General features: G+C 33.9%; 1 protein-coding gene across 1 annotated transcript; it reads right to left on the reverse strand.

Annotated features, from left to right (window-relative positions):
• Positions 1 to 8,623: 8,623 nt before the first annotated feature.
• LOC113059461 (protein FAM110B-like) lies at positions 8,624 to 22,340 on the reverse strand. Its single transcript, XM_026227994.1, has 2 exons — positions 21,852 to 22,340; positions 8,624 to 12,657 (listed from the first exon to the last, which is right to left on the reverse strand). Exon 2 carries the CDS (start codon positions 12,028 to 12,030, stop codon positions 10,723 to 10,725), a length of 1,308 nt encoding a protein of 435 aa, XP_026083779.1. The 5' UTR covers positions 12,031 to 12,657; positions 21,852 to 22,340; the 3' UTR covers positions 8,624 to 10,722.
• Positions 22,341 to 26,008: the final 3,668 nt, after the last annotated feature.

Genomic DNA, 26,008 nt, shown 5'->3' on the forward strand with positions numbered 1-26,008 from the left:
AAAGCAAGACTTTTTAATGTTTAGGCTATATACACTAGTCTTATCCACCTCTATTTTCACCTAGCGTTATCTGCATCACTTGAGCTCTCATGTCTCTATTTCTGGTGTGAGGTATCAACCTCTGTGTATGATTGCAATCTCAAACTGTGATCTCTTGATATGAAAATCACCTCAGCATCTTTATTCAGAAAGTTATAAGACTCTTTTCCATCAGAAATCAGCCTAATGAGCTATTTCTGTCCAGGTGTTCACACAGCATTGTGTGTTTAGCGGCTCTCAGAAAGGCCTCAGGTGACAGCAGTCTGTTGTTTGGCTTGTAGACAGATTAGATTGAGATAACAGGTCTTTTTTCAACGAGGCTGATATGATTGCCAATGAGCTCTTAAGTGTTTGTGGTGCTTTTCTCCTCGGGGTAACTTACTGACCCTGAAGTAGCACACACAGCTCAGGTTTATCTATTCAAATGCAGCTCATTTTACTTGATTTACCCTTAGATACCAAATGCACTGATTTCTTTAGTTTTTCTTTAGTCTTGCATCGAGTCAGTGCATTCTTTCAAAACACTTTTAATCATAACTAACTACCACAAGGATGTAAACAGTCTTGTTTTAGACCTACAGTAATATAGCAACTGTAAATAATACAGCAAAATTACAGCTACAAGCAATAAGTCGTCAACAGATGTTTTTCCATTTCTTTAATGCATCAAAATACATTTAACCAGTTTCAACTTCATTGTTCATTTTTCTGTTTAAGTTATACAAGATCCAACTAGATTTTTTAAGGTACTTCATATAATGAAAGTTAAAATTACTTGCAGCTGTTCTCAGACATACATAATCTTGAACATATTTGTGAACATAGGTGTGTTGTGCAAATGATGGGTCTTTGTCAAGTTACTTTAAAAGACCTAAAGCCTAATTTCTGCACAGGAAATTGGTTGCAATTAATGAAATCTTACTCAGACTCTTAAAGAATTTCCAAAACCTTTTGATTACAGGCTGGACTCAAATCAGCTATGTTTATATTTAAAATCTATATTTTAAAAAGCTAGGAAATTAAAGCCATTAATATGAAATTGTCAGAATATAAATAATATATATATATATATATATATATATATATATATATATATATATATATATATATATATATATATATATATATATATATATATTTTTTTTTTTTTTTTTTTTTTTTTTTTTTTTACAATGTTATAGAATGCAAGCAGTCAGTTAACATTTATACTTTTTTTTCCACTTTGAACCTTTTGATATACACAAATTGTCATGCTAAATAAATAAATAATAATAATAATAATAATTAACTATACGTTTCTAGGTAGTATGATTTTTAAAGAAATCAAGGATGCAATAAATTGATCAAAAGTGACACCATAAACTTTTATAATCTTACAAAATATTTATATTCCAAAGAAATGCCTTTTTCTATTCATCAAAGAATCCTGAAAAATTTGTCTGCAAATCATAACGCCTTGTTTATGTGTATTGTCCTGGTTGAGAAAGTCTATGAAGTTATGCTGTCAACCTTTTTGGATGTACTTTCACCTGTGGTGTCTAGCTAGTTAAGTTTAGTGATACAGCTGATGTGTGTCAGAGCAAATGGACCTTTTGAAGAGCAGCTGTCACCTAAAGCTGCCACGGATGGAAGGTAAAATCTCCTTCATCATGACACAAATGGCACCACGACTCCATAATACATTCATAAACACCTCCTGATCGTGATACAGCATGACAGCAGGGGTTTGTATGAAGCTCTGTGCTGTGATGGAGGGGTTAAATACAGAGCAGCTCGCCCCAAAAACTGCGGGCGAGGTCACACCCAGCGAGTGTTTGATGCATCTCTTCTGAGTGCAAGCAGAGATACACACGTGCACACAAACAAACACAGATGCTCTTTCCCATGATGAACATATGGACGTTTTCCAGCTCTTGGAGCTAAACGGGCTAATTTCCCCAATCTCCTGTCCATCTGATTTAACCTTTCCAGAAGTACCTGATCCCGGGAGAAAAAGCTCTAGACTGTGGGAAAGTCACTGTTGACTCTTCCCCATAAAAACTGCTAGCGATTACAGAGAGAAGGATAAACAGATGGAAACTCAGCTGCCTATCACTGCGCAGTCATTATTTAAGCATGAAAATCAGTATATCGTTATGATTTCTGAAGATCATGTGACATTGAAGACTGATGCTGGAAATACAGCTTTGCATCACAGAAATAAATTACATTTTAACAGATATTCACATAGAAAATACTTATTTTAAAATGTAATAATATTTCACAATATTACTGTTTTTACTGTATTTTTTATCAAATAAATGCAGCCTTGGTGAGCAGAAGAGACTTTCAAATATATTTAAAAAATTGTACTGACCCCAGATGTTTAAGCGGACTTTTCAGCAATAGTTCAAGTTGAAATTCTTTTTAAGAAAAGAAAAATGTAATCTGACATGAAGTATTCTGGGATAGATGAAGGCATGACTTGTGAAATAATGTGTTCATGGTTCAGTAAAGGTATAGTGTGTTGATCATGGACTAAACACGGCTCAGCTGTTGTCCTGATGTTGCAGGCGGCAAACGCTCTGTCGCAGACCTGCACGTTCACATGCCTGGTTGCAGAAATTGCTTAGTTTTCACAATCTTGGATATTGATTTACACAAAACATAGAATGCAGTAATGTGATGCATTTATTAATGGAAGCAACTTGTAGATTTGCATGCAGAGCTTATGTGCAAACTTTAACTAGATTGCAGTGGGTCACTCGTACGGAGACGTTAAGCGTCATGTTACTCCTGAGGACTTTTATTATTATTATTATTATTATTATTATTATTATTATTATTATTATTATTATTATTATTATTATTATTATTATATTAGGTTTATAGTACCCAGTGTCAGATTTAATAAAAGGTAACATAATTATAAAAATAAATAAAATAGATAGATAGAGCCATATTTGGAACTGTGATTTTTTTTTTCAGCAATATTATATATGAGTTATATTTGGTTATATATTTGGAAAAAAAATAGTTAAATAAATAAATAAATACTTTTTATTCACGTTTTATTTTACAAATTGTCCAAATATTTAACACTGAGAGTTGGAAAAAAAATCTGAAAAAAAAAATAAAAAATAAAATGAAAATTTATTAGTGTGATTTCCACTAACAAAATGTCAATGGACAATATGTAAATAAAAAAGTATTTTAATAAAAATATGTTTTTTCAGAAACCACTAGTTTCAATTAAGTATATATTTCTCTACTTTATTTATTTTTAAATATTGAAACGCTGAGTGTTAAAGACAACAACTTTAATAAATAATAATTCATTATAAATGTAAAAAAGAAGAATAAATTAACTGATTACCATCTTATTGTGATATTTTTTTTTTTTACAGATTGTCTAAAAATATGATATTGGGAGCCATAAAAATTCAAGTATAAAACCTTTTGTCAGATTTTTCTGTGATTTTTTTTTTTTTTACCTTCATTCTCAGGTCTGCCCAGAGGTCAGGAGGTCATTAAGAAGAGCCCTAATTCACATGTCCTGTTCCCAGCCTCTCTCTCTCTCTGTCTCTGTCTCTCTCTCTCTCTCTCTCTCTCTCTCTCTCTCTCTCTCTCTCTCTCTCTCTCTCTCTCTCTGTCTCTCTCTCTCTCTCTCTCTGACCCACAGAAGTGAGGTTACGCCTCAGAGACTGAAGTGAAAAGGCCTGTCGTCTGATTGATGACCTTCTGCTGCCATCAGATCTTCTCCTGCACCGAAACAGACCCTCCCAGAAACCCCCTGTAGTTTTAGGTTTCCAAAGCCCATGAAAGTAAGTCGTGAAGCTTTCGCACACGTGCAGAGGTTGCCATGATATTAGTAACTTATTTTCATACTGATTTTTGCATATATAATATCAATATTTTAGATTACAATTCACCAGTTATTGTATATAATGTTCAGTTTCAAATAAATGTTAACTTTCTATAAACAAATAACAGTTTCCACAAAAATGTGAAGCAGTACAGCTGTTTCCAACATAATAAAATACTCTGAATGTTTCTTTCAGCTTTCAGTTTTTAATTCAGCTTTGATCACAGGAATAAATTACATCTTAGAATATATGCACATAGAAAACAGCTATTTTAATTAATAATAATATTTCACTTTTTTCCCATATTTTAGATCTATTTGAGCAGCACAACTGTTTTTATATTATTACTGTAATAATAATCAGAAATGCTTTTTGAGCAGCAAATCAGCATATCAGAATGATTTCTGAAGATCATGTGACACTGAAGACTGGAGGAATGATGCTGAAAATTCATCTGTGCAACACAGAAATAAATTATAGTTTACAATATATACACATAGAAAACAGCTATTTTAATTAATAATATTATTTCACTTTTTTTCACTATTTTAAATCTATTTTATAATAATCAGAAATGTTTCTCGAGCAGTAAATCATCATATTAAAATGATTTCTGAATATCATGTGACACTGAAGACTGGAGAAATGATGCTGAAAATACAGCTTTACATCACTGGAATAAATTACATTTTAAAACTTATTACAATTGATATCATTTATTTTAAATTGTAATAATATTTCACAATATTTGCTGTATTTTTAGTCAAATAATACAGCCTTGGTGAGCAGAAGAAAACAAAATGATTTAGCCGTGGTGTATATATTAAAGTATATTATTCATAGACATTAAGGTCTTGAATCTGATGTTAACTCAATGTTATATTGTGTCCAGGACAAAAGTGAAATGTCACTCTTGTTTCCTGTCTAAAGATGTTTTCTCTATTTTAAGGTCTAATTGTTTCATTTGCATGTCTAAATGTCTTCCCCCAGGCTTCCTGCAACCCCATGATCATGCATTATTTTCATTTGATTTATTTTAGGTCTCTTCTCCATCCCGTCTGTTAACACAGATGGAGGGACAGATCATTCTGACTCGTGCGCAGCTCTGGCATATTAAAGCATCTAGCCCTGGAGAATTAGGCCAGATTTGCCACACTTCACATCCCTGATGTTCATTCCCTCACGGTGCACGAGCGATTGTGAACAGAGTCTCATTATACCACCGAGGCACAATGAGAGTGGAAATCTTGGCACGCTTTGTCTTTACAAACCCAGCAGGCTTTTCAGACAGAGTTCAGATGTGTGTAGTGCTCTTTGTCTGATAAATGCGCCTCAGACTGTATAATTGCGCTTTTACGGCGCTTACAAGACCACCCAGACGCAAACCTACACTTACCCAAAATGTCAGCACTGCTCTTTTGTTGTTTCCTTCAGGAAATGCAAATCTATATTTTCCTCTACTTTAGTTCTTTGAGTTCATTTCTTCTATCTTTGCTTTGAAAATGAATTATTTCATTTTCTTGGTAAACATTAAAGAAACATTCAAATTTTTTTAGCAATTGCATGCTTAAAATTGAGTTCTGTAGACGCCACAAGTTGGTGGTTGTAATTTACTTATATTATAATATTTTGCAATTAAACATTAAATATATCATTATTATTATAATAGTATTATATTGTGCTAAAATTAAATTTTGATTCCATCATTAACAATGCTTTATTGGGATATGTAGTTTGTTTATATATTAGGTTTGTTATATTTAATTACATAACACACACACACACACACACAATTTTTTTTAATTAAATATGCAAAAACCATTTTATTTGACAAGGAAATAAAAATGAAAAAAGCTATAGACACATTTTAAAAAAAATAACAAAAACTTAAAATGACAATATATATATAAATATATATAATAAATAATAAATTAAATAAATTAATAAATATAACTGGAGTAATGACTACTGAAAATTATATATAAATTAAATATAGTGTTTATTAATTTAGTTTTTATTAATTTAGTTTATTAGTTTATTAAGTTTATTAATATTTAATTAGTTTCTAATTTGAGATTTTCTGTAATATATATATGTGTTATATATTATATATTAAATTTTAATTGTAATATATAAACATTGTAAATGGAATGTGATTCTCCTCGTAGCTGGTTGATTAAGACTTTATTTTAAATTAAAATGGAGGGAAAAAATGCATCAGAACCAACACCGAAAAAGTGGATGCTCACTTTTGCAGAAAGGTTTTTTTTATTCTTATATCTACTTAAATACATGCACATTTCAGTCTTTAAAAAGAAGGGCTGAGTCAGTCTGTGAATCCTGACATCACACTTGGAGATAAATTTGTGTAGGACCGAGACAAGGATTACAAACATGATCTCTGGGCCGTCCACGCCGGAGCAGCTGTGGGAGGAGAGGAGCGGTTTGATAAGCAAACGTGGGAAAAAACTATGGACAGTGCCAAAAACAGGATGTCACAGCAGGTCACAGCGTTTGATCGTCAGGAAGAGAACTGTTTCATTCACATATGTGTCTGAAGAGAGGAGAAGAGGAAGAGGGGAACCTGAGCAGAACCACAAAATAACACCAACAGTTTTTCTATTCTATATTGTGAAATACTGTGATGCTCCGCTGTATTTTCAGCATCATTCTTCCAGTCTTCAGTGTCACGTGATCTTCAGAAATCATGAAAATATGCTGCTCAAGAAACATTTCTGATTTTTACCAGTGTTGAAAACAATCGTGCTGCTTCATATTTTTGTGGAGACTTTGCTACATCTTATTTTTCAGGATTTTTTGATGAACAGAGAGTTCAGAAGAACAGCATCTATTTAAAATAGAAATCTTTAGTAACATTATACATGACTTTACTGTCACCTTTTATTAATTTAATGCATGCTTGAAGAATAAAAGTATTGATTTTGTTTAAAAAAAATCAATACTGATCTCAATCTTTTGAATGATACTGTATTTCTGATAATGTGAAATAGTGGATCATGCGGTTCTGTTATACTCATTAATTTAGCATTACAGCTTGTAAATTAAATTAAATTAAATTAAATTAAATTAAATTAAATTAAATTAAATTAAATTAAATTAAATTAAATTAAATTAAATTAAAAATTGAATTAAATTAAATTAATGCATTTAGCAGACGCTTTTATCCAAAGCGACTTATAATGCATTCAGGGTATCAATTTTTACCTATCATATGTATCATTAGCTTAAAAAAAAAAAAGATTACTTAAGTTAAATGTGGTTACATTTTATAATTTCATGAGACATATTTGATTATATATATATATATATATATATATATATATATATATATATATATATATATATATAATATTTGAAATATATTTTTATAAACCTTTTTTCATCTCTGTTTTATGATTAAAACGTTTTAAAGAATAGCATGCATCTGAAATATAAATGTCTTTACTGACATTTTTATCAATTTAATGTATCCTTGCAAAATAAAACATAAAAAAAACTTTTTTTTTTCTTTTTTTTTTCAAATTTAATTTTTAGGACTAACAGTACACAATCTACAGGTGTATTTTTCCAAAGAATAGAAAAAAAGTAAAAAAAAAAAAAAAAAAAAACTTTTATCTTATTTTTTTAACCCTTTTCTTCCTAACGCATGAATCCACTCTGGTATGTAATGTCCATTTTTGACCACCCAATCAAATCCTGTTTGATCAAACCAAGTCCCGCCCTCTCTTTGTCATATTGAATATCCTGTTTCACATGTAAATACATTTCATTGTGAAAGTATTTGAGGTGTGCTGTTGCATTTGACCGAAGTGCTTTCCATGTTGTGTACATGCTTTCAGAATAACAGGCCCTTGAGTGAATGTGTTGAAATGAGAGAGAAAATGGTAGGATTTCCCTGCACTCAGACTTTCACCAACAACCAGTTAGTTAATTTGCTTTCCATTTTGCACAAATTTTATTAAGCGACCGAGTTGAGTGTTTTCTAACAACACTGAAGACTAGAAAGAAATCTAAGACTGACGAGTGTGTAATCATCAGCTCTGTGCCGGCATGCAGCGCTCACTCAGTATTTAGATTTATAGCGTCACAGTTGAAACGTGCAATCATTTTTTTATTTCTAATGACATCATCTATAGAGTTTCCACACCTTCAACACTTACCTGGTTTGGGAAATTCCTCTGGTCACAAAGGCCAGATTTATTTGATAAAAAAAAAAAAGTAAAAAACAGTTGTGAAATGTTATTCATTTAAAAAATTAATATTTCAGAATATTATTAAATATTATTATTATTATCAATTTAAAAGAACTGTTTTCTATTGTAATATATAGTAAAATACTATGATGCGTAACTGTATTTTCAGCATCATTTTATTGTTATCAATGTTGAAAACTTTTTTTCTTAATGTTTTTTTTGTGTGTGTAAGGATTTTTCTGGAAACTTTTTCATGCATTTTATTTTTCAGGATTCTTTGATGAATAAAAAGTACAAAAGAACTGCAATTATTTGAGTAAGATTTTATTTTTATTTTTTTTACATTATTAATGTCTTTACTGTCACTTTTATTTAATATGATGCATCCTTGCTGAATAACTTTCCAATTTATCCTGATTTCCACAAAAATATTCAAAAGCCCCCCACTTTTTTTTTTTTTTTTTTTTTTTTGCATATAGCTATCTATGTGATATTCAAACAAAACACAAATGGAAACAGTTTTTCAGAAATAGGATTTTATTAGGATATTCTCTGTAATAAATCTTTGGGTGGAAATCTAAATTCTTTATAGAAACATATACGGATTGACTGTAAACATGCAAGAGAGAGATTTCGGGTGCTCTGGAAGACTGTATGCATCTTGGATGTTGGGGATGAAAAGGTTTGAAAGAAGAGATATTACAGTTCTTTCTCAGACCGGGAGAGTTTCTTTACGACAAAGGAGAATCAGTGTCTGATTGATTGATTGCATTCAGACGGGAGGAGCTTCAAAGGTCTCCTTCAATATGAAAACACATCAGCGTCTCCCAAACTGGGAGTGTGTGTCCACCCAGCAGATCTCTAGCTGTTACGTCTTCCTACTTCCTACTGAACTTTTGTGAGTTAAGCACAGAAACATCTTGATCAAGTGCATACTGAACAATGCTCCGCCACACGAACTGTCATTTGCATTGAGAAAAAATGTGCAAACATCCATAATTTATCAACAACGTAATCAAAGTAACACCCATTGATGCACAAGGGAATGAAATCAAGCTATTTGCATGCTTAGGTTACTGGTAAAAGATATCTGGGGACAAAATTGTTCCAAACCCAACCCTGTTGAAAAACGGCAATTGCTATGTTTTGAAACATGTTTGATGGTTTGAGCTGGTTTAAGTTGGTTAAGTGCTGGTCATAAGCTGGTCCTGAGCAGTAGCTGTTTATTTTTTTAGGAACAGCTTAGGACAAGGTTAAACCAGCTCAAACCAGCAGCCATGTTTCAAAACATATCTATTAGCATATTAGCATTTTAGCATATGCTGACCCACCTTCCCCACCCCCCTCAAGTAGGTGGCTACCAAGATTATTGTTTTTTCAATGACTTAGTCTTACAATTTTATTTTTGGTCCACTTCAGAAATTAATATTTGGATGCAATATTTAGAGCAAAGTTACAATAACTTGTACAACTCAGAGTTTTGGACAAAATTGAATTAGCACATATAATTTTTTATAAAAAAAACAATGGAAAATGTGTCGATTAGAAATATGTTCTTTACTGGAAAAATATTAATAATAATATGCAATTTCACCCAATATATTTTCCAAGTTATTAGCTTAGCAACATGCTAATGTCAAACTCTGTGCACATCATTCTCTCAAGGCGGCTCGATAGGGTTTGGAGCTTATTGATCATCAGTATGCAGCACATTTCTTTGGCATAGGTTAAAGAAACTCAAAATCAGGTTGTTTTAAGGCCATACTTCTTTGCATACACTCAGTGTTAAAAATATGTTTCATAACAATATATATAGCTCTCACTCTTTCACTTTCTCCAATTCAGTGCATTAATATCCCCACAGGGGTCCTCTGTGTGTTTGATTCAACGCCAGCGTTTCAGAAAAAAAAGAAAAAAAGGCAACACACAAACTAAACTGGGACAGTTGGGAAATGAGGTACACATGGTTCATTTAACACTCATGCATCGGTTTCCCAGCCCCAGAGAAAAGCTTAGTGGTTTTCAATGTAAAATGATTCATACGTTCTTCAAGTTATGCTCAAAAAATAATACAAATTTCTGAACTGGTTTAACAAGACGGAAAAATTTACAGAGAATAGGAGGTTTCATTATTTCATTACGTCATTATCGCCCCCTATACTCTATAGTGCACTAGTCTGACATTATTAAACACACTCATTCAATCCCATAATGCACCACAATAATGAGTGTATAGACCGCTACAGAATAGCCATGCAATGTGAGAAATGCAGCGAATTAATTTCCGAGTCTTTACAGAAGTTGGAGTCCACAGCTATATTCAGTGTCCGAATTCACTCTTTTGTTTTCATTTACTCTTTCGAGTAAACTATATCAGTAATGTGAGTTTGTAAATAGTGAATGAGGGTATAGGGGGCGATTATGACAAAGCCACAGAGTAGGTCATGAAAGGAAGTGTCGGTTCGCAGCTTCATGTGTGACTTACACAAAATAACACGAATGTCCTCGTACTGGCTGTGATAAGCCAAATAATTTCTTAAATACTCTCATGTAAAATAAATACAGCATAGTTTCCCAGATTGGAACACGGCTCCGTGAAGTCTTGGGTTTAGTTAGCATCATAATCAAACAGTAGACTCTTTAGGACCCTCCTGAGCTGCGTTCCTGCAACTGTAGAGCCACTTTATGACCCGTGCATTTCTCTCGATAATGGACACACCTGTAGGGATCTGTTCTGCAAGCTCCTCCTGGAAAAGCCCATCACCGGAGTGTCGGGAAAACTCGCTGGGCTCCGAGCCGCCGCCGCCGCCGCCTCCGATGCTCCTCAGTAGCAACGAAAGCGTGTCAACTGAACTGGCCCCAGTTAGAAAGTTCTCCGGTCCGAGCCTTTCCACCATATCCAGGTCCAATCCACAGTAGTCGAAGAAGCGTTCCTGCTCGGACATGGCTAGCGAGCAGCGTAGTCGCAATTCTGACTTGGAGCGTTTTATATCGGATCGCATCTGAGGAAAGACTGGCTTCCATGGGTCCATTTCGTTATTGTTGGGATTCCCCGTGCTGTTTCGTAAACTGTTGATCATGCAGTTCTTTAATTGGTTCTCCTGAAAGCCAGTGTTGTTATATTGCATCTCGGGCGTTGAATGCTCTCGATCTGATTTGCTCGATCGTCTAGTCTCGTTCCCACCATCGACAGTGTCTTTGTCATTCGACCAGGACATTCTTGAATCCCCGTCTCGAGATGAAGAAGCCTTCTCCTCGTTTATCACCATTTTCTGAGTCTCGTTACCACCGCTCTTTTCGCGCATGGATCCCTGGAAGAGCCGTCGTACAAAGCTGTATCCCTTGACCTCTAAGCTGCCGCTTGTATTTTCACCACCGCCACTGGGACTCTTGCAATCTTTCTTCTGTCTGTAAATGACCAGGGAGTCTGGACGCAGCAGGCGCTTGCCGTTGTTCCTGCGCATTATTGGGGCGCTACGCGGGGCGACTAACGGAGCAATGGTTGGAGTTCTTGGAGAAGGTATGGGAGGCTTGTTTGCAGTGTTGCGATCTAAGTCGGATTCATTCCGACAGTTCTCTTTCCTGGAATCGTCCTCATTTTCATCCCTGGAGAACAGCGGTGCAGAGAAAGACATCGTTTTATTTCGAGGTGGGAGAACGGGTGTTGAAGGAGTGGATACGGTAAAGTTGCGACGGGGCACCGGTGGAGGGGTCGCACAGGGCACTAACGCAGGCTCCTGCTTCGTGTTGATGACCTGTTGACTCTTGACATACTTTGCCTTGTCGGCTTCCAGACGCTCTACGGCACTGACGGAATGACCCCTGCTTCCGGCATCCATCTGCCTGCGGAGGTACTCAGGCCCCTTGTTCAGGAGCCGCAGCGGAGAAGGTGAACCAATGGGAGTTAAAGGCTTCATTTTGGGGAAAAGCATCTAAATAAAACGGACGAAGCAGCTGCCTTGCTCTATAAAGAGAAGGAAATGCTCTGGAGGTCAAACCACCGGTCTGATGCTTCTTCGAGAGCTGACGTGTCTCTGAATATAGATGCTTTTAGGGATCCATTTATAGGACCTCTATGAATATAGATTTTTATGCATTCTTGTGAGGATAAAGCAACAGACCGGTTGTTGGGATTTGCAATACTTAGTCTCTTCTCTACTGGGTTCTTTCGGAAACGGGACGAATCGATATCTCCATGCAATGTTTATGCAGGCATTTGGATAAACGGGCAGGGCATGGGGAAATCTTTTTCCAGCAATCCTCAAATCCCAAATGAGATGTTCTCTTCACCACAAAGCATCAGAAATAGCTGCCAGTGCATTTTTTCTTTCTTGTTTGGTTCTTTTTTAACTTCCTTTCTGTTGAACGTTTCAGAGAAGCTGGTCTTGGGGGAAGAGAGCTAATGAGCTCGGTTATTCGCTTTTTGATATCCGTCTAAGGTCTCTGGGTTAGGCTCCTATTGTCCTGCGGGGTTATGGTTGAGTTGACCTATGCTGGAACCGGACACTTTAGAGTTTGATAGACAGAGGTCCAGTCCTTCTCCTGCTATACCTGGAGACCTGTGGAAACAAAAACGGTAGAGACAAAGTTAAGTCTTTTCAGCATTTCTCAAGGGAGATCCGAACTCCCAAGGTGTAGGCCATATGGCAGTGTGAACAGAAGTCCCTGTAGCTTTTTGTGAGCCGATGGAGTTGGCAGAAATTAATTTCTGGGGCCACTGGCAGTGCCATTAGCTTATGCATGGATTGAGTTGACTTTACAGTGCTCGTCTATTGAACTAGTCCTAAATAACAGTTCACTCGTACAAATTAGCTCTGAGTGAATATGCTCAATACATGACATACACTGCGAAGTCTGGATTGATGTTGAATGTCGCAAATGGAATTTTGCCCATTTACCCGCAGATGCATTTAGAAAGTCTATTATGGGAAACTGTGAGCATGTGCATTCAGACTGCAGAGGTAATGACCTTCACCATCAGCATTAGCTTAACCCACACGCCACATTTGCATTCCTTAAGGGCTTTGCTAAATAATGCATGACTGCGTCCATATTTTAAAGACCCCAATATCAGCTTATAAAAAACATTCCTTTAAGACTTAAGACTATTTAATGCATTTCATTTTGGCTTTTACAACTCTGCATGGTTTTAGTACAACAGCATTAACAACTCAAAGAATATGATTACAAAGCAAGAATTGTAGCTTAAAACTATTTTGCCTGCATGGTTGATTCTGAAAGGAAAGACATTCGAAACATGACGCATCAAAGTGCTTTTTCTGTACTCCCTCGCAGGAAAAAAGACATCAACACACAGCATTTTCAAGTGAATATGTCCCTGTGACCTAGTAAATGGGATAATAACTGCAGGACTGTGGTTTGTTTGCCAGTTTCACTATGAAGAGCAGCAATTTACCGCAACTAAAAACAGGTGTGTGCTGCTAAATCCCAAGCTCTAGTTTTCTCAATTTTCAGACTAAATAAAAAACTACAAAGAGAAATCTGAAGGAGCAAAAAATCCCTGACATAAGAGACCCCCACGCACTTATTTAAGATGACTTTCTAGCGTATAACTACAGCACCTCTCATGTACCTCCACCCCCTCTATGAAACCCTTCACTATAAATCCAGTCGAAAGAGGAACTGCAACATTTTCCAGATGTTAGACAGTCCGGGAAAAGCAGCGCTTGTTTGGGAAAGTTCCGGGAAAGAATTCTGAACAGGTGTTGAGCATGAGATCTGAATTAAGGGACTTTCAGAAAAGAAGTGTGCAACCCCTTATGAAACAAAAATATATTTCAGTATATTGGAAAATATCATGTAATATATTAGGCATATATTCTTTTGCATATATTCTATTGCAATATATTCAAAGCGGCAATCATTTGTATATTTTGCAATATATTATATAATATATTTATCATCAATATATTATTAAATGTATTCAAATATATAAAATATAAAAAAATAAAAAGGGAAAATAATATATTACAATATATTTTAAGAAATATATTGGTAAATATATTTTCCTTTCGTAAGGGATAGGGGGTCCAAACTCAGAAAACACCACTTGCTTAGCAATTCAGCTTAAAAGAGACAAACTTTTCAGCCTTCTAGTTTGATGATATTTAAAATACACATTTGATCTGAATTGGTTTTTATTTAATGAACCACCAGCCAAAAAGACTCAAACTTCTAAAGGAAGAACTTTTTTTTTTTTCATTTTTATGCAATGCATAATAAAAAACAAATATTTGTATTTAGTAAAAGATTATAATACATTAAAAAAGACTTGTAGGGTCTCCCGTAAACATGTTTTTAGTGATATTTTAGTAATGCAAATGAAAAGCTGAATCAAAGTTTTGTATCCATTCATTAAAAAATTCTACTTTTAACAGACTTAACCCTAACACTGTTTTTGCTATTGACGTTTAAACCAGAGAAACTATTCAAACACTATTAAAACAAACCCTACAAGTTACAAGAGTTTGTGCGATACATTGCGAATATTAAATATATTTCCCAACTCTATTAGCCATTAATAATGTGGTGCATCTATTAGTATCTACTACAATTTGAGTTGCATATTACCTTAATCTTCAGGATAACGTGTCATGGCAATGTAATCGAAATATGATGCACAAACTATGACACAGTAGTATGTTTCATAATAAGCACACATTATTATTTTTAGCCTTGTCTAATAATAATCACTATGCACTCAAGGCTATTATTGGCTTGCAAATGTATTACCTCACTAATATAGATCTTTCCAAACCAGTGTAAAAGCTATTTGAATGCTGGGTCACTGTGTTTCGGACAGAGATAGGGCTAATAAAAGCCAAGCAGAGGCTTGAATTAGAGATTCACTCACTGATAGAAAAAAACAAGCTTCTCCGAAACTGAGCCGAACAACTGTTTAAATAATAAAGTAAACATTAAATAATAACTAGGTAAAAAAAGCCACTAATAACTAAATTATTTTGCGGGTTTGTAGTATAAATGGTGTGCATTTGAGTTGATTCAATAATGCAATTGACTGATTCACACAGATGACTCCTGTGATTTGATTCATTCTGAATCGGTTCAATTGATTCATTCAAAAGAACCACATCAATGAACTTGACATTTAATTTGCAAGCTCATGACTCATCTAAAATATAAAGTGTGACACTACACTAAAAACATGGAAATAAATCAAGATTTTAAACATTTTAAAAGATTTTTAAAGGAGTAACGTTTCCGTTTGGCATTGATCTACCGAAGATCAAAACATTACAGCTCCAGGTTTCATCACTGTACAGTTACTTCACACGTTCACAGCACAACCCAAAGCATTTGCTCTTTTACAATGGGCTGTATAACTCTCATTGGCTTTAAAGAGGCAAGTTAGTGTCTGTGCTCCTCTCTCTTTTGAAGGCTGAGCTGCACCGCTCTTGAGGGCTTGTAATTAACCCCTGCTAATCCAGCCTCCTCTCATCTCACTGGCTTTCATGCTGGTTGGTATTTCTTTGTGTCTCAGTGAAGTTGGTGGCCGACCGTCTGCCTGCAGGGGAAGATATAACAGCCGTCCAACAAGGCCAATGAGAAAACAGATGTTTTCTGTCAAGCTGCATCTAAAGCAATGAAAGCTAAGTAGAAAAACGACCAAAAAAAGAGGTTTAAAGTCGCAGCATACGTTATTTCAAAGTGTTCTTTGTAACATTTATTGCAACACCAAACCTTAAATGACGTTCGTGATACTGCTGCTCGATTAAATATAAATAAATACATAATCGTGGTTATTTTGAGATGACAATTATTTAATATGATTACTCAGCAATTTTAAAAACATCATGAATTTATTGAATTTTAAATAAATTTTGTTTTTAATAGTGGGTTTCCTTGAACTTTTACTCAACTGAAAAAAAGAGAAAATTATTTAAAAGTTAAAAAATATGTAACATAAAATATAATAACGTTAAAATTAGATTTTAACAATTATTTAATTGTAAACTATTTACATATTATAATTTAATATATGATTTATCATTTAATATGAATTAATACAGTCATTAAATAAAAAATAATAATAAACTTATTTTAGTAATATTTTCATAACTTTTTAGACATTAGAACTTATTAACGTATTATTTAATAATTTATTAGATGAATAATAATAGTTTAATCTCAATTCTATCTTGATTTCATACTTGAAAGTCAAAATCGTTGTTGAAAAATTTATTTCAGCCCTAGTTCATGAAACATTATCCATGAATTTCAGGATATTTAATTGGAAAATAAGTAGGCTAAAGTTACATTATTAGGTTTAACCTAATATTTTATTTTTTTATTATGAAGACCAATATTTTTTTCCTTTGGGATAAATATTAAAATGGTTTTAAGATTTTTATTTTATTCCAAAGATCAAAATACTTCACTGCTTGGTTTAGACAACAACAGAAACAATTCTATGCAAAAATATTTATTTAAATTTTTTTTTAAATGTAACAATTTCAAAAATACATATTCTTTTTAATTTAATTTAATTAAAAAAATCCAAAAGCACCCGCAAACAAAGCAGAATGTGTGTGTCCCACCCAGTCTGAACAGCACAATTACATAAAAACTCCGATATAAAACATCCATCACAGACCAGCTCCTGCATTATTTATCGGCGCAGACAATAGAGGCCTCTGGCTGTAGAGATAAGAGACTGACGCATTAGAGAGAAAGACAACACGTGACAATAAACTCACCAGACACAAACACTGAGGTGCCATTTAGTTGAGTGCCATTATGTAGTTGATGTGCGGGGTCTGGACGGGCCACAGGAGGGTCACGAGCGACCCCCCAAACCCTCTCCAAATTATGAGGTGGACACTTAACTGACCTGATGGGTGTCTATTGTCATTCAGACTGGATGGGCGTCCACTCTAGACAACTGGGCACCGTTTACATCTGGGTTTAATTACATCGCTGATCTGATCACAGGTGTAAATGGGTTCAAATTCGCAGGTCGTCAGAAATGCATGATTTCAGGTCAGTGTCAGAAAGCAATCAGGAACACATTTCATTTGGAGAGCCAAAGAATTCAAGCAAGAAATTATATTGTGCAAAAAAAAAATGAGGGGGGGGGGGGGAAGTGTTGTGCAAAAATTGACCAAAAAACTTTTGAGCACCAACTTTTTAAATTTCATTAAAAATTTAACAATTCCCCTTCAAAGTTTTCATTATTGTAAATAAAAAAGCAAAGTAAAACAAATAAAAACTTACTCTAAACTGAATTGAAAGTAAGACTGTAACAATGTTGCTTTAAATGTAACATGTTTATTTTAATAAAAATGTCCATATATGATTATATATATATATATATATATAAAAGCATCTGCTAAATGCATAAATGTACATTTGTGGTTGTAACAACAACAAAAATGACCTTACATTAACCTCTGAGCTAAAACTCATCTTTAAATCCATATTCTCACTTTAGTATACTATATGAGCCATAAAAGCCTGATATAACACATATGCATTTTTTTTTTGTAAAGATTTGATTTTGATTTTAGTTTAAATTAAATAGATGTGTCTACCTGTTGTTCCACTGGTATCATGCTTTACAGGGTTGTGTTGTGTTCAGGCGTTCACACATCACATCAGTGGACTTTACCCTACTTTTCCATTACTTACGTCATAAGCTCATTTGGTTTACTTTTTTTTGTTTTACGCTGCAGATGCCTGATAAAGGAGCTATAGATTTCACCAGTGTAAAACCAAATATCCTCCTGTGAATGTGGACCTGGCATCTCCATCTAATCCATACATGAGAGCTGGAATCCAGCCATGGCTCTGAGTCGTAAAGTTCAGACAGGAAGTGAAGGAGTTGCCTTGAGAAGTGCTAAAGGTTGTGCACGTCTGTTAAAGTGAAGGGAAAACACAAAGATGCATGGAAACGTCTTGCTTTTCCTGAGCGAAAAATGCAAAGGTTTTGTGCATGCAATGACTGGTAAGCTGAGTTTTCCAGAATGAGGTTTAGAAAATCTGTTCCTGAGGAATAATGCATATGTGCATGGGAATATCTATTTGATATACATATATCTAGCCTATGCATGTTCATCTTTTCGTCTAAGCAGAATAAACCTTGACATTATGCTGTAAAAATCAACTTTGTCTTAAAAGAAAAGACTTTTCTTCTGCATAACATAATATATGTAATACATATATGAAACCTTAATGTAAAATGTTGCCAAAATTGTATATGTAATATATAATAAAATAATTATTTTAATAAATAATAATACAAATTTATTTTATTTATTTATAAATATTATATATTTTATTTAAATATTTAGAAATTTTATATATTTTATTTATTTATATTTAATATTATTTACATGCAAAATAAAATGTGTAGCCGGAATGCAGTATTAGACTCTTTGGATAAAAGTGTCTGCTAAATGCATAAATTATAAATAATACAATATTAAAAAAAAAAAAAAAAAAAAAATATATATATATATATATATATATATATATATATATAAATAATAATAATAATAATAAAATGATGCAAAAAATTATATTAAATTATCTTATAAAAAAAAAAAAACATACATAGGGATACTGCTGGAGATTGACTAAATAAAAGATTAATTTCTGAAGCCAATCCAAGTGTTCACATTGCAGAACATTAAATCTGCCGGTTTTCCTGAGCATATAAAGTTCACACAGGGGGTCCGGTCTATTTACTGTGCCCATAACAAAGGTTTGGCGGATGCAAACACTCCCTAATAAAAGGCCTCTGACGTGAAATACTAATTTAATATATTCTGGGCATGTAATCTGATCTACATGCAGCCTTTTAAGAATCCATGAAAAAGTGTGTAGAAAGAGCTGCTCAAACGCTGATCAGATCAGGATCATTTGGAAGGTTAAATCTTAATCTGGTCTCAGGGAACACAAGAGATAAAGTAGTTCAGTGTATTCCTCCAGTCAACACATTCACCAGCCTCTAGTTTCCTCAGATGTGATGTGGTTAAGGTCACCGCAGACACAAGTGTTAACGGCAAGGGTTCGAACAAACGTGACTTCTGGAAGGGGTCAGGGGTCACGGGGTGGTGGGGGAGGAACGCCTGACCCCTCCAGTCATCCCGTCTAACCATCAGATGTCATGTGGCACAACAATCCTGAAGCTGTTTTCACAAAACACTACCAGCAATGTTGCATTGATTATCCACTGTGACCTGAATCCAACAACTGCCACACAAAAACACTTAACAAATCAATATAAATATATTGTTTCATTATAATCTATGTATGCATACATACATAGAAAAAAAAAAAAAATGCATAGACTGAATGCAGTATTAGTCCCTTTGGAAAAAATCTAAATGCATAAATGTAAATGTAAATGTTAAATTGTAAATAATAGAATATTAAAAAATATACAAAATTAACAAAACAAATATTTAAAAATTATTTAAAATTAAATATTTTTAAAAAAATTATAATTTAAAGAAATTATCACTCTCTCTATATATATAACTATATGAATATGAAAGAAAAAAAATAACTAAATAAAATAATTTTATTTTAGACCAATTTACATTTTTCATTTTAATTAAGATGAACTGCTTGTGTGTCTATGTGTAAGTCGCTATGGATAAAAGTTCCTGCTAAATGAATAAATGCAAATATTCAAATAGAAATCTACTTTTATCAGGCTTTTCTCAATTTACGGGAAGCAGTTATTGCTCATATATTACTCTTTCGTATCTCAGATTGGTGAGTACATGATGACAGGAGTTTAATTTGGGAAGGAATCATTTCTGTACTTCTGAACTCCAAAATAAAGTGAAATCCAGACTCTCAATCATTGCTTTCTGCATTTGTGAGCGTGACAAAGGATGCCCAGGACAATTAATGGACCCGCTCCCGCAGCTGTCAGCCGTCCCCTGAGTGTCACAGCACCGGGATTTGTCCATTTAATATTAATATTGTATTGAGTGAATAAATCATGAAGGGAAAAAGACTAGATGACTACATAGGGAGCGACAAGCGACAATCCCTAGCCTCTAATTAGTAACCCGAGCTTCATGCTGTTAACACACAGCAGACATTAACACTACAAATGCAATGATTTTTTATGTGATTGCACTCGAGGAGAAAGTACACAGCTGAAAGAACAGCACGCACTGGGAAACAGGAGGAAAAATGTGTGTTCCCTATATAGGGTTCACTTCCGAATCAAATGCATTCAGCAACATGCGAAGACATTACTGTAGTTTGACAGTAGATTACACCACAACGTCTTGAAACAAATGCAGAGTGACATTAAAGGCTGCCGAGGAGCATCATGGCGCTTAGCATCATGCTAATGTTTACATTTCACATGCATCGGTGCGTCAGAGAGATGACACCGCCACAGACACGTGTTTATCTTATTTTGGGGCTTGGAAGACAATACACCAGTGTGAAGAGACCTCACTTATGCTTCAAGGACAGGTGAGATCTCTGCGTTTGGTCTAGTTTTTCAGTGTTTAGACTGGTAAAATACTGCTGACTTGGTGGAAAGTTAGTGCATGGATTGACATCTAACCTAAGTAAGATATTTACTCAGGAAGTATCATGCATTGCCAAATCCATTTACACATATCTCCAGAAAATGCATGCTTTGAAGCCATACAAACTGAGAAAATACTTAATTAGTAGTAAAACTGTGTCAGTTTGGTTCTGTGAAAAATTGGTTTTTACAAAAACGCATTCTGCTGAATGCCTAAAGCTTTTCCTGACAACGTCAGTCCAACCATATACCACTCTTACAGTGTGTTAACTTAAGGTAATAAACTTACATCATTTCCCAGTCTAGTGTAAATGGTAGCTGAGGTCATGCAAAATGCATCAACAATTTCCAATCTGAAAAATGCAATGTTTTGGTCAATATTACCTACATAGGCTGCTGACTTTAACTCAGTATCTTAACTGAACTATATTAATTATCTGGTACATCATAAGCTCTTCATTCACCCGAGTAAACCAAAGTATGGGAGCTCAGCCTCAAGGAGTCATTGTTATTGCAATTCGTTTTAGTGCCGCTAGAGGCGCAGGAATTACACAGTGTACCTTTAAAACTCTCATACTAAAGAAATATATATATATATATATAAACATCTGAAAAATATTATATAACTACAATGATATTAAGTTAATGATAAGAAAAATAATTTATTACAGGCACTATCACCCATATGCATAAAAAAATTTAAATCAGTCATTTTAGATTAAGATTAATCAATTATGTAATTTATTAAAGCACCAAAACGTTTCGCTTACAAAACTAGCTACATTCACGCAGTTTCAAAACAGTTTTATTTAGCCTATAAAAACCTTTTTATAGACAAAAACAGAAAAGAAAATAAAAAACACAGCACGCACTTTGTCCCATATATTCAGTATAGCCATATAAACCTAACTAAATGCTGCAGTGATTATTTACAATTATTTACTGAAGATAAAAATAATAATATAATAATAATTAGGCTATCCGATTCACACGTAAACTGAATTTTAACTACGATTATAAAATTATAAAAATGATATAATAAAATATTTAATGAAGATCAAAACTCAAGCATATTTGTGTATTCGCGCGACACGAAATTATAAAAAAAATGACGCGATTTCGGATTAGAGAGACTCTGTGTGTAAATAAAGTCGCGTTAAACGTGCTGTGCTCGCATATTAGATATCATAGTGGTATGATGCGTGCTCTTACCGTGTGTCGTGATCCGTGTCCGCGTGTGAAAGCCGCTGCTAATCTCCGTTCACTGCTTCTGAGCGGAGCACCGGAGGAGCGTCTGTGGTTCGTGGATGAGACCCGGATCATCCCACTGCGGTGGGCGGGCAGGTACGAGTGTAAACTGAGCCCCACCGCGAACACGACAGCAGAGGGACTGACTTAAACTACAACAGACGAAATGCATGTGACATCGGAGTTTAAAGAGGTAGACTTCTATTCTCCTGGGACCCTAGACTTCTGTGGAGTGCGTTATATTTCAGTGCATTTCTCTGAGACACTACATGCAGAGCACATTCAGGGCTTTTTAGAGGTATGATCATAAACACACTTTCTCTTTGGTCTTTAAATGTGGCTGAACAGTCCAGGATTTGTTGTTGTTGTTGTTGGAGGTGCTAATGGGGGCTTAACAGTTCAGAGGGGGTGCTAAAAACTAATTAAATTGAGATAAAGTAATGAATGTCTATAAGCTTCAGCTAAGCATGCACATTCATGTCTTCTGTAGAGGACACCAAGACACAACAAGAAATCTGAGATATTCTTATGAAAAGTTATTACACCTATTATAACACTTCTTTTTTTCATTATAGTTGGCCCCAAGAACACATTAATATGCAAATTACATGCAATATGTGTGTACAGAATGGGAATGCCAATTTATGGACATTTTAACACACATATTGCATAGAATATAATAGCAATTTAAATCATTCTGTTATATCTTACATTACATAGAATCATCTTTGTACAAAGTTTGGTTAAGAAACAGCCTGAAACTGATAAGTGCATGAAAAAAAAAAAAAAAAAAAAAAAAAAAAAAAATATATATATATATATATATATATATATATATATATATATATATATATATATATATATATATATATATATTTATATTTATTTATTTATTTATTTATTTAAAATTGTTTTCGCCTGTACATGTCTTTTCTTATCTGTTTTTTATTTATTTATAACATTTTGAAAAACTTTTGAATTCTCTACAAAGGTCATAGAATAAAATATTAATAATATATATTTTTTCTAAATAAAATTCTACATTTGTTTTTTATGCTCCAACCAATGTAATGACAAAAAGAAAGAAAGAAAGAAAGAAAGAAAGAAAGAAAGAAAGAACTGTTTTGGTTCTCGGGAGGATATATCAGAGACATGGATTAGCATCGCATTATCTTAGAAAATATCAAGTTTTCATTTGAGACCAAGAGAGTCTTACATTTTACTCCTGTGGATATTTCTCAGCATGGGTTTATTTTTAAAAGTCACTTCCAATAGAGACACACTGTAAAGCTTTAAATAGTGGCTACAAAATTAAATGTTTCTAAACATTTCCAGAGCTATTGCCCTGAAAAAAGATTGAATGCAAGCTGATCTTTTGTGAAAATGTTCAGCATGATGTTGTATGTTTTGGATCCCGCCTGTTAGGCTTTTATCAAAATATAAACAAAGTAAATTAAATTATAGTTGGAGGATAGAATTCATAGAAATCCAGCTAACAGGAAACATTCTCAGAACTTTGCGTTCTAAGAAACATCTTCCAGTATTTTAACGGTATGTTATTCAAAGTTATCTAGACCTTAATAATGTTCTCAACATTTTGTAATTTTGTATTTTTTTAGTCATGGATCTTTCTCATCTAACGTGTTTCACGATGTTCAGAGAACATTCAAAAGTAACATTTCTGTAATTTTGGAAAAATTATAAAACATAATGTTACCTTAACGTTTGTGAAAAACATTTTTAAAACATTACAAAACTAGACTTTATCAGAAACAACGTCTTCGTAACTTAATGGAGACATTAACGGAACATTAACGGAACCCTAAATTAATTAAGGAAATTATAGCACACATTTCAAGCAGTACATTCCGCAAAATAACACTTTGATAGGTCTGAAATGATTAAATAAAAGATCTAGAATTGAAAACGACAACAAAATGCACTACACTACTTTATGTTTGTGGTGTTTTGTTGATTTTAATGCATGTATAAAGTCATTTTCTCTCAAGTTCACACAGCTATTCTAAAACTTGATAGGAACAGACTTCATATAATCAACCAAAAATCACCCAAAACTTAACAGAAATTGAGTAAAACTGATATATAAAAGTGAATGTAGTTCTGAGAAAAATCGAATGCAATGACATTCATTCTCTGTCCGTATCCATATGTGCATATTTTGCGTTAATGTATTTGCAGATCTTCTTAAATCTTATAATTGCATGGTTTTTGTGGTTTGGTCAGCATGCAGTCGTTTGAAAATATAATAGGAGAATCAATGAAATTACACTCAATGTGCATCTAATAATCTAAATATGGACTACTATTTTTGTGTTTTGTGCAAATGTCTCTCCTTAGCATTGGAGACTTTGAAAACAGTGCATGAGATGCATTTACTAATTTCTAGTTTCATTATTCATTTCTAATGGAGCATTCACTCATTCATAGCATTATTATAGTTTATAACTAAAACCATAAAGATATATTTGTTATCAAATATTTAAAAACATGAACACTGCCAAAGCGACTCTTCTCATTTTCCTCTAAATTAAAGGAATAGGTCACCCAAGAATACAAATTTAACCTGGATGTAGATTTGGAGAATTGTAGCACTGCATCACTTGCTCATTAAGGGATCCTCTGTAGTGAATGGGTGCCGTCAGAAAGAGAGTCTTATAAAATATCACAATAATCCACAAGTAATCCACACCACTCCAGTCCATCAGTTAATATCTGGAGAAGACAAAAGATTCATGTAAAGAAACAAATCCATCAAAAAACAAATTTAACTGGGGAAATTGATGCTATGTAGGCCTATAGAAGATAGAAGCAATGTTTTGAAGTTAAAGCTAAATCTGATAGATTTGTTTCTTACAAACATGCAGCTTTTGTCTTCTCCAGATGTTCACTGATGGACTGGAGTGCTGTGGATTATTGTGATGTTTTCATCAGACTCTCATTCTGACGGCACCCATTCACTGCAGTGCATCTGTTACCGAGCAAGTGTGCTGTTGAAGAAACAACCTCATCTGTATTTTGCACGGCCTTCGAGTAATTACATTTCAGTCAATTTTCATTTTGCAAATGCACAAAAAACTAAAACTAAAATAAATAAAAAATGCAACATTAAAACACTCTAACAGTATCTTAATGATAACATTACAGTAGACTGTAGTGATGATCAAAGTTTGCACAACACGTCTCGTTGATCAGAAATCCGGTTTCTCTGCAGTACATCTGTAAGGAGAAACCCAACACCATTTAACCTGGGTCCTGAGACCGCTGACCCTTGGCCAGACTTCCTGTAGGACACCATGTGTGTGAGGTGCCAAGGGCCTGACCTGTTTGATGCCATCGCTGGCTTTGTCTCCCCAAGGGATCTGTTTAAGGTCAATCGTACACAGCAGGCGACGAAATCCTCGTGCAATTTGCGATGCCACACAGATGTTTGCTCTCTTATTATCAAGTAGCGTTAATATCTTCTTATACTGTAATATCTTATACTGTACAACAAGGTCCAAATGTCTGAGAATGTTAGTGAAATGTTTCTATTTTGCTTTTTTTTCTTATTTAAATCACTTTTTGTTGCAAATTATTTCATCATATAATTCGAGTGGCAAATGAACATGAATTTGAGAATTTCTTTGTCTGTTTGTATCAAAACTACATGACATGTTTTACATGATTATTATAATTTTTTTTTAATCTAGTTTGTTGGTGTAAATATTATAAAATCCCATATTTTCGGTGTGGTCATGCATATTCTGAACCCCACTGTATATAATGCAGTATATTTAGGAGATGTGTTTATAATATATTTATGCAAAGAATGTCTATAATATTTACAAGGATGCTGGTATATAACCATGGCTTCGGTTATCAGTCATAATCTCAAAATAGCAAAATATTGTCTGATGAAACTGCCTGAACAATATATCAGTTTGTTATTCGATAAGGCAAGAAAATTATATTAAATACTGTACACTTCTCTGTATTATTGCTGTGAACGTGCACACATGCTCACACTCGGTTCAGGTCTAGATTGATGACACACCTTTAAGACAGGAAGTCAAAGTAATCCCAACTTCCTGTCTGAACGCTGGGGCCGTTTGCATCTTTGT

The sequence above is a fragment of the Carassius auratus genome, chromosome 41 (genome assembly GCF_003368295.1).
Source record: "Carassius auratus strain Wakin chromosome 41, ASM336829v1, whole genome shotgun sequence".
NCBI classification, from domain to species: Eukaryota; Metazoa; Chordata; class Actinopteri; order Cypriniformes; family Cyprinidae; genus Carassius; species Carassius auratus.

What these genes read in the sequence shown, in the direction of transcription:
- LOC113059461 (XM_026227994.1), bottom strand. Translation starts at nt 12,030, where the DNA reads ATGCTTTTCCCCAAAATGAAGCCTTTAACTCCCATTGGTTCACCTTCT.